This window comes from Enoplosus armatus, chromosome 13 (genome assembly GCF_043641665.1).
Source record: "Enoplosus armatus isolate fEnoArm2 chromosome 13, fEnoArm2.hap1, whole genome shotgun sequence".
NCBI classification, from domain to species: Eukaryota; Metazoa; Chordata; class Actinopteri; order Centrarchiformes; family Enoplosidae; genus Enoplosus; species Enoplosus armatus.
Genome location: NC_092192.1, coordinates 22,235,062 through 22,244,397, shown reverse-complemented (window position 1 = coordinate 22,244,397; position 9,336 = coordinate 22,235,062). Strand labels below are relative to the sequence as shown.

Here is a 9,336-nt window from a genome sequence, read left to right as displayed (position 1 = left end):
CACGATCACGATTGCCAGGTTCCTGCCGCAGAAAAACAGCCGCACATCATCAATGACCCAACTCCATGCTTGACCGTGGGGATGGTATTCTTCTGGTCATAAGCCTTGCCTTTCGCACACGCCAGACATACCGCTGGTCCATATGTCCAAACAGTTCCAGTTTGGTTTCATCAGTCCATAGAACTGTCTCCCAAAACTCCGTAGTCTTATCCAAATTCCTCCTGGCATATTCTAGTCGACTTTTGACGTTCCTTGTGGTGAAGAGTGGAGTGCGTCTTGGAGTCCGGCCATGAAGTCCTTGTTTATTCAGTGCACGTCTTATAGTTGCCACTGAAGCACTTGTACCAGCCTTCATCACGTCATCCTGTAGGTGTCTTGCAGTCACACGGGGGGGTTTTCTTAGTTATCCTGACTAAGTTGCTAAGGGCCCTTGATGAAATTCTGGGCTTTCTTCCACAGCCAGGCAGGTTTGCAGCTGTTCCATACGTTTTAAACTTCCTTATAATGCCCCCAATGGTGTCTCTTGAGTTCCCAAAGGCTTAATTATGTTTCAACTCCACTTTAGGCCATAAAAACTGTCAGAAAGCTTTAAAAACAACAATATTATATAGGGGTTGAATAATTGTGACATGGCTATCTTCACAAAGTATACTGTTACACACAAATACTACATTGTGCATTTTCTGTGTTGATTTTCTGTGTCACTAAACTCAAAAAGAAGTCATCCAGAGCAGAGAATCTTGATTGATAAATCCTTAAAACCTTTGGGGGGGGGGGGGGGGGGGATATTTCTGATTGCAACTGTATATATATATATATTTACTGCTTTTAACACCATTTTGATGTTGGATGAATTTCTGAAAGCACATTGGGCTGCAAGGACGATGATGTTGAGTGAATTAATCAGCTGATCAGTTAATCAATGAATCAAACTGCACAATCGATCCACTTTACGAACAAAATAAGTAAGTCCTTTCTAAAATGAAGTCAGTCAGTCGTCGCTAGCTTGAAGCTATTTGGTAATTGACAACTTTTAGTAATTTAGTCACACATGCACAGAATTTCATGTTGCTGCAATTCATTGCCGAGTGCTAAATCCTCACAGAGACACGCTGAAATTCAAAAAAAAAAAAAAAGTTGAGAAGAATGCCTTAAAAAAATGAATATGATTAGTGTAGGTGTTCAGCCATTCCTAATACATGAATTTTACATTCCTGTAGAGTGCTAAAAAAAAAAAAGGGCCGCGTTGGGAAGCTGCAGTCTAGAAATCATCACACATTAAGACTTGGGAGGATGTACGAGAATAGGCTGCTGTATCGAATGTTATTTGAATGTGCCTGTCAAATTACTTTTAGCCACCTTGAACTAAACAAGAACAAAAAAAAAAAAGAACCTCCAGGTGCTTACCTGGTCATCTGATGGGTGCAAACGGCATCAAATTTAAGCAGGCAGGCCGTGCTTTAACATCATAATCATTGTGTCACTTCACACATGCAAAGTAATGAGTTTGGAGCCATAAGTAGGACTGCGCTCGGATACGCTTAAATGAAAACACTTGAGGGCATCCCTGGCACTGTCATTAATACTGAGGCTCATGGGTAACAGATGTGGCCCAATCAAAGATGAGCATGGAGACAAAAATAAATCCATCACCCAACTGAAGGGGGGAAATTCATCTTGCAGCCTTCAGCAATACAAAGGTTGATTTTTAGACCTCCTTTTTTTAACGGGCACCAAGATTGCAACTTGTGAAAAGGGACATTTTGGGAGATTATTTTTCATCAGCGAGCCAATCGCATCTACAAGGAGCCATCCTCTCTCAGGTCGATGACATTGCACTGATGAGGAAAATTGCCATTTCAGACGTTCACCTGCCGATCAAAAACATCCCTCCCAGCTGAAATTAGGAAACACAAACGCTATTAAGTAGACACTCCACTAAGAGAAAAAGCTTTCAGTAAAACAGAACGTTGTGGCATTCACACTGATATCCAACTCTGTCAAATCCAATCTCTTAGCAATCAGCTACAGTTTGAAAGAGCTAATCGTCCCTCAGATGATAAACCCAGGATTATGATCCCAACCGTTTCTCTAATTACAAAAAAAAAAAAAAAAAAAAGCTATTCTCAAACTCCACATTCATGAGGCGTCAGCAAAGCTGGCGGCGCTGAAAGGTGAAGCCGCTGTCCTGAACATGTGCAAATAAAGTCCCGTCTCATTAACTTTAAGTTATGTCCGTACATGTCCCCGGAATCTAACGGACGTCTCTTGATGGTACACAGATTAACGCAGATCCTCACTATTTTGTTCAGATGTGCTTTCGGGAATATTAAAACACAAATGAGGCCACGGAAGGCTTGACCTTACTGATTGTGAACGCGCCAGCGGGGAAAAAATCTGGGCAATGCACACTTTTTCGAACATCTCAGCCAACATAGGCATTAAGCAACTGATCTTAAAGAGGCGAGGGGCACTGAGCATTTGGATTAAATTCAGTTTATTTAAAAAAATAAAAAAATAAAATAAAATACAAAAAATATATATATATATATGTTTTTTCATGGTCAGACAAGTTATGAACAGTTTACATAATACACAATACAATGCTTATTTGGAGGTTAAGACAAATACAAAAAAGTTTAGCTATTATATAAATAAGTTATTACCCAAACTTTCATTTGTCAATGCGAAACCTGCTGAAGTTTAGAAGGTAGTGCTTTTCATGTTCAACATCTTTGCTCACCATGGTAGCATGCTCAAGTAGTCTTGAGATATTTCATACACATCAACCTCACGGTGGCACAAGAGGAAAAGTTAGGGGATCACTAAAATCGTCAGGATTCATCCTCTGGGGATCCCGACCGTCTATACAAAATTATATGGCAATCCATCCAGTAGTTGTTGAGATATTTCAATCTAAACCAAAGTGGTTGACCGACCAAGACACAGACCAACTTTTCCATCCGTAAAGCCACATGGCTAGAGTGGCTAACAAAGGCTGGATTATTTCTCAAAACAGCTGGGCATTGTGGGGTTTTTTTTTTTTAGCGCATTTGTTGAGGACTATTTTCAGCTGCAGATGAATACACATTTGGTGCTCCAGTGAGTATTTACAGCAGCAGCACCCCGCGAAACAGCGCGGCTCATTGACGTAATCGTTTTGTTTGGACAACAATGGAGCTCTATGGCACAGAGGAATAAGATATATCAGGCTTTGGATACACACACACACACACACACACACACACACAATACGCGCTAGTAGATACATTCACTGTCGGTTTTGGTTTTCTTACGACCCCAACCTGCGCCACACCTCCAGAAAGTTCATCCGGTCCAAACGCAATCAGTCAAAAAAAAACGTTACAACGTATTTCCGGCACATTTCACCTCCTCCTGACAGCAGACATGGCAACGCACTGACAGCTGCAGTTTTGACATGTAAAGGTTAGACTGTCCAGTGTTTCCTGTCTCTGACCTTTATTGGACAGCTAGTGCGTAGGCCTCATCCAAAAAAAAAAAAAAAAAAAAATCTTACTCTCCCTTTGGCCAGGTCAGGGCTTCACTGACCACACACACACACACACACACACACACACACACACACAGCAAAACCCGGGACAGATGGCAGAGCAGTCTGGAATGACTTGTAGTCCCCGAGGGAAGCCAAATCAAACATTGTCATGGCAAAGATGAAGTAAACAATGACATCAAATGACCAATTATACACTCAAAATCCAATAAAAGGGCTCATTCACTGCCCAGTGATATTGAGTTGTTGAGAGAGTCAGTGGTGGATATCTGTGTTTAGACACACACACACACACACACACACACACACACATCACTGAGTGTTACAGATTGTACTCCAGTGACGTTTTTGTCAATCGGCATCTTTCAGAAACAAATAAGACCCCAAATTCTCCCATGTGGACAATAAAGTACAGTATGTCTAAGGAATGAACATCTGCTAAATCATTCAGCAAACCATTATACAGCCACGCAGTCTGTGCTCGAACACGAAAGCAGGAATACCATCATATAAAATGACTTTTATTTTTCACTCAAATGTTGTAAATGTGTATATTTTTTTTATTTTCTATTTCTTATTTTTTTTATATTTGTACATACTTTTAGTATATTTTTGCTACTTTCTACTCTTGAATGGGATCACCAGTACTGTACAATTTAAAAAAAAAAAAAAAAAAAAAAAAAAAAAAAAAAAATCAGCACAATGTACTTCAAGTATCAAAAGTAAATGTATTCATCGCGCAGAAACACTCAGAGTGTTATATTACGAATGACTGTATTACACTGTATTATTCGAGATTATTACTTGATGTTGTAATTTGTCAATGTGCAGTACTCTGTACAACACTGGTTAGTGCTGCATCACATTTTATGAGCTGCTCCCATGTTTTGCATGTAAACTCTTAATCTAAAAGTAACTATAGGCGTCGGATAAATGTAGTGGAGTAAGTCTCTGAGAGGTGGCAGCATACCGTGAAAATACTCACGTAAAGTACAAGTACCTCAAAATTGAACTTAAGAGCAGTACCTGGTCACAGTACAGTCACCTCCGCAGTGCCACTGCTTTAGAGGCAGAAGGGGCTCGATGGGACTATTTTCTCTTTACAGGGAGGCGGAGGGGGCATTCTCTGAGGCGGTTCATAGCCACGCCCCCTGTCTCTGTCTCATATTTCTGGAGAATTCGTTCGTCCGTTCGTTTGTTTGTTTGTTTGTTTGTTTACCTGAAAGCCATCCCGGATCCACCTCTGCAGCTCTCCCGGCGTCCGCGCCGCATTTTTCTCCATGCCTTCCAGCGTAAAGCCCCGAACGTCACCTCCCTCCCTCCCCCTCCCCTTAGCAACAGAGGCAACATGGCGGCGTCCAGTAACGCGGAGCATTCTCCAGAGATATCGACGCCGTTAAAGATACCGAAAACCGAGGTGCCGTCCCCCGAGTCGGAGGATTTGAGTGACAGTAATCAATACCACTCGAATCCCTCGACGCCGAACCGCTTCTCGCCTTTGAACGTGGGCTCAGGGACCGCGGGCCGGACGGCGGCCTCATCCTCCTCCAACAGCTTCACGGCTTGCCGAGGGATGTCGTGGACCCCGTCCGAGACGAACGCCCTCATCGCGGTCTGGGGCAACGAGAGGCTGACGGAGGCGAGGATGCAGCAGCTGGAGGTCGCGGGCACCGTGTTCTCCGGCAAGGCCCCCGGTCCCGCCATGTACGAGCGGGTGTCCAGAGCCCTGTCGGAGCTGGGATACGAGCGGACCCCGTCCCAGTGCAGGGAGAGGATGAAGGTAAATAAGGTTTACGAGGAGGCAACAATGGCCGCGGGCTACCCGTCCGTTCTCCGTCACCAGGGGAAGCTCGAACGTTACCTGTAGCTTCCGACACCGAGCTGCTAACACGGACGTCGGACATGCTCGCAACGTAACTTCGGTGAAAGACGCGAGGCTCGGTAACGTTTTAATATGCCCAGGTGTCGACCCGACATGTAGCTACATCACCGCGGCCACGTTAGCTAGCAGCTCACCGTGGAGGTAGCTGACGTTGATAAATGCAGGTGTCGGTCACTTCTCAAACTGGGGACGTCGCACTAAATTATGGCCACGACGCAGGGTTCCAATATTCAATATAAAGATGATGATGATGATGATGATCACCAAATTGAATGTCAGAGTTTATATTCTTACCACAAAGCTCAAGAGTTTGTCTCTATTGGTGTGAAATGAACCAAAACAATTAATTATCATTCATTTACTCTCTTCGTCAGAGAGGACAGGTCGTGTCAGCACTCCATATTCATGTGACATATCAGAGATATTTTCCTTTTTCACCACCTTCCACACGTTATAAATGACAAGACATTTGAATTTGAACAAGTTGCCAAATAATGATGGAAATGGCAAAATGACCCTGATCCTTTTCATACAATACACTCAGGGCACAGAGTACCGATCCAATGCCATTTTTTTTCCCCCTCAAGTATATGTTTCCTCACTGCATGGAGCTCCTTCATACGCAAATTAACAGTTTCTGTCTTTTACGTGTAGGACGGCGGGTGTTGTAAACAGACGTCTGCTCATCTGCTCACAGACTCCGGAGTTTTCATTGAGGGACAAAGAGCAGAGTTGCCGACTAGTTCGTTCAACTCGTCAGACACTTTGGAAGGGCTAAAGTGACGATCATAGACTTCAGGAGAGGTGAGGGTGGGGAATCCAGTTGAAAATGGGACAGAGTTTTTTTTTTGTTTGTTTGTTTTTTTGCGGAAGCTCAGGGAATTTGGCATTTTAAGGAAAGCCATGGTCCAGCTGCCTCTCTCGCAGTTGGGTTTGGTGATCTGACTGTCTGCTGAAACGAATAAACGAAATATTATATATATATATATATAATAAAAGACGCGATAGAAATAGTCAAGGCTGTGTCTAAAATTACCCGCCGCTCCTTTCCGTCCGTCTCTTCAGTTTGTAAAAGTGTGACTTCACCAAAGGGCTCTGAGCGCTCTAAAAGAAGCACATTCCATTGAGGCTATTCAACTGTTGAATGGTAAACTGGCACTTTTAAGGTAAATTTTGTTTTTTAGTTGAAGATTTTCGTTGTAATTGTGAACGGCATTTTGCGTATCACACTTTGATGCACATGGTTTTTAGCTTATCTTTTGTATTTGTGGTACTTTGTGTGTTTGAATACGTTCTTATGTGTATGATGGTCTTATTAGCGCTCAATAAGGTCAGTCTCGGGGAGGGGGACCGATGGATTCGGTTGGCGTAGCCCAACTTAAAACTTCACCCAGTTGGCAGCCAGGCAAATTTCAACTGCTGTTCCATTTATCGTCCCGTCACACACAGACACTGCGGCGCTGCTACAGCCGCGTGAAGGAGCACGGCATCGGCAAGAGGAAGAGCAGCTACACTATAGAGCAGCTGGAGAAGGTGTTCGGTCAGGGAGGCTGGGACTCCCAGAGCTGTGCCCCGGTGCTGATCAACAGCAGTGGGCTGTATCAGGAAATGGAGTCCGATGGCAGCACCCTGGAAGACTTCTCCCAGGAGGACTGGTGCAACCAGGTGCTGGACTCGGCCTTCCAGGAGGGAGACATGGAGACTGGTGAGTGCGATAGCGTGCATCGGACGGATGGCAATAAGTAAAACAAAACAAAACGGAGAAATTTGAACTAATATGTGTGTTTGTTTTCTCTCTAGAAGAAATCCAGGTGCCTAAAAACAGAGCTCTGCAGATTCAAGCAGAGCTGTCAGAACAAATCCAGTAAGTCAACCAGAACAAAGGCGACTTCACTCAGCCTTTTGTGAATGTGTTTGATAGAACGCTTTGTGTCGTAAATTGTGAATTAGCCCAATCATCGCAAATTGCTGTAGAAGAGCCAGCGCTGTAATTTGTCCGACAGTATTTTGAATGGGATGCACTTACCAGAAATCTCCCCAGTTAATTCTCAACCTGCCAGTTGAAACAGCTCAGAGCCCTGTTTCCCAAGACCATCTCAAGGTAAAGATGTTCCTAGTCCATAAGTTTTAAGATGTTTTGTTGGTTGATGGGTTGGATTTTGGTCATTTTTAAGTCTGTGTCCGTGTGCAGTGGTGTCTGCCAGGGTGTCTTTTTTTGATACGACCACAGGGAGTCGCCAAAGTCTCCACTTCACTTCTTGGTCTCCTTTTGTTTTAAAATTGTACTTTCGTCCCTAAATACTTTGTCAAAGGTCACCACAAGTGTGCCTTAGAGATATTGATGCATAAATAATACCAGAAAAAAAAAACTGAGCCATATATAGCCATCTGGTGGCTTGACAGACAAAAAATGAAAACCAATAAATTGGGCAGAGGTAACAGAAATATTTTAAGCTCCCAAAAGCAGGCTAAGGAGGTGCTGTGTCTGACAGGGGAAGCGTATTGGACTACTTTGTCATGAGTATGTATATCTTGGGTTCTCTGCAGAAAAAGAGACATGATGCAGACTGTGATGCGCATCCTTGAGTCAGTGCAGCTGAAATGGGAGCACTTCCAGACGTGGACTGAGTTCTCACGGCTGCACCTCTCCAACAAGCTGGCCATCTTTGGCGTGGGCTACAACACGCGCTGGCGCGAGGACGTGCGCTACCACTACGCTGAAATCAGCTCGCAGGTGCCGCTGGGCAAGAGGCTCCGCGAGTACTTCAACCCAGAGAAGCCGGAGGGCCGCATCATCATGACCAAAGTTCAGAAGATGAACTGGAAGAATGTCTACTACAAGTTCCTGGACATTACTATAAGCGAGGCGCGCTGCCTGGAGCTGCACATGGAGGTGGACTGGATCCCTGCATCCCAGTCCAGAGCAGCAGGCTGCAGCAAAGGCACATCCCACTACCTCCTTCCTGGGGACATCCCCAAGGCGTATGGACTCTACGCTATTGGCTACGAGGCAGTGTCGTCCTCTAACGACGCTGCTCAGACCCCTCCCCGGGGCGTTGGCGAAGACCACAGCTTACCTCAGTGGGAGTCTGAGAACGGGGCGCAAAGTCAGGCTGATGGAGAAGGCGCAGGGAAAAGTGACAGGACTGGGGCTAAAGTCACTTACTGCTACCTAGGCATAGCCGAGGACAGGACCATACAGCAGTGTCTCTTCCAGCACTTTCAGGGTTCTGGCAAGCACACGTACGTCCACGGTGAACACTCCACTGTGACGCGTTTCCTGCAGAAGAACTGCCGCGGTGCCGCCGCGAGCCCGGAGGGCGAGGGGGGCGAAGACTCTCCTCAGCGCTTTGCCATTTACATAAAATTCATCGAGGTGGAGCTGGACTTCCTCTCGGCGGGCTCCCTGTTGGAGTGCCTCGAAATTGCTGTTGGTTATTCCTTGAAATACAACAACAAAGAGACATCGTAACTGCACTCGGTGTTTCGGATTTATATTGCCTAAAGATATAATTAACAAGTGTTACAGCCCGCGAGGCAACATGAAAAGTGACCAATTCTGTCTGTTATAAAGCATGGATGTGTGCAAGAGCCCGCCATATTTTTGCAGCCTTTTCAGCTCTGTTGAATTGATTTTTCATTCGACCCTTATTAAGTGTAAAAGGAATGACTGCGCACGATACGGCAAATGTATTGTGTAGAAATGCGGGAACAGCGGCTTAAGTATTACAGAGCTGCAACATCCAAGAAGTATGTACTTATTCTTTTAGGCTATCGTGCACTACAAAGGTTTCTGCTGCTTGTTTAGTGTAAATAGATATTGCCTCATCAGGGAAAGTGGGGTTGGCAAGGTGACTACTGCAGTATGCATCTGTCTACCTCAGTAGGATGTAGCAAAAAAAAAAAAAAAAAGGCAGCGAGC

The 9,336-nt window shown here is 44.7% G+C and overlaps 1 protein-coding gene across 2 annotated transcripts; it reads left to right on the top strand.

Annotated features, from left to right (window-relative positions):
* The first annotated feature begins 4,874 nt into the window (after window positions 1–4,874).
* msantd2 (Myb/SANT DNA binding domain containing 2) lies at window positions 4,875–9,004 on the top strand. 2 transcript variants are annotated; one of them, XM_070917999.1, is made up of 4 exons: window positions 4,875–5,312; window positions 6,864–7,119; window positions 7,215–7,278; window positions 7,962–9,004. In XM_070917999.1, exons 1-4 carry the CDS (start codon window positions 4,881–4,883, stop codon window positions 8,884–8,886), a joined length of 1,677 nt encoding a protein of 558 aa, XP_070774100.1. In that variant the 5' UTR covers window positions 4,875–4,880; the 3' UTR covers window positions 8,887–9,004. The 2 variants fall into 2 exon arrangements, with proteins under 2 accessions (XP_070774100.1, XP_070774099.1); XM_070917998.1 differs by having other exon boundaries at window positions 4,875–5,321.
* The last annotated feature ends 332 nt before the right edge of the window (window positions 9,005–9,336 follow it).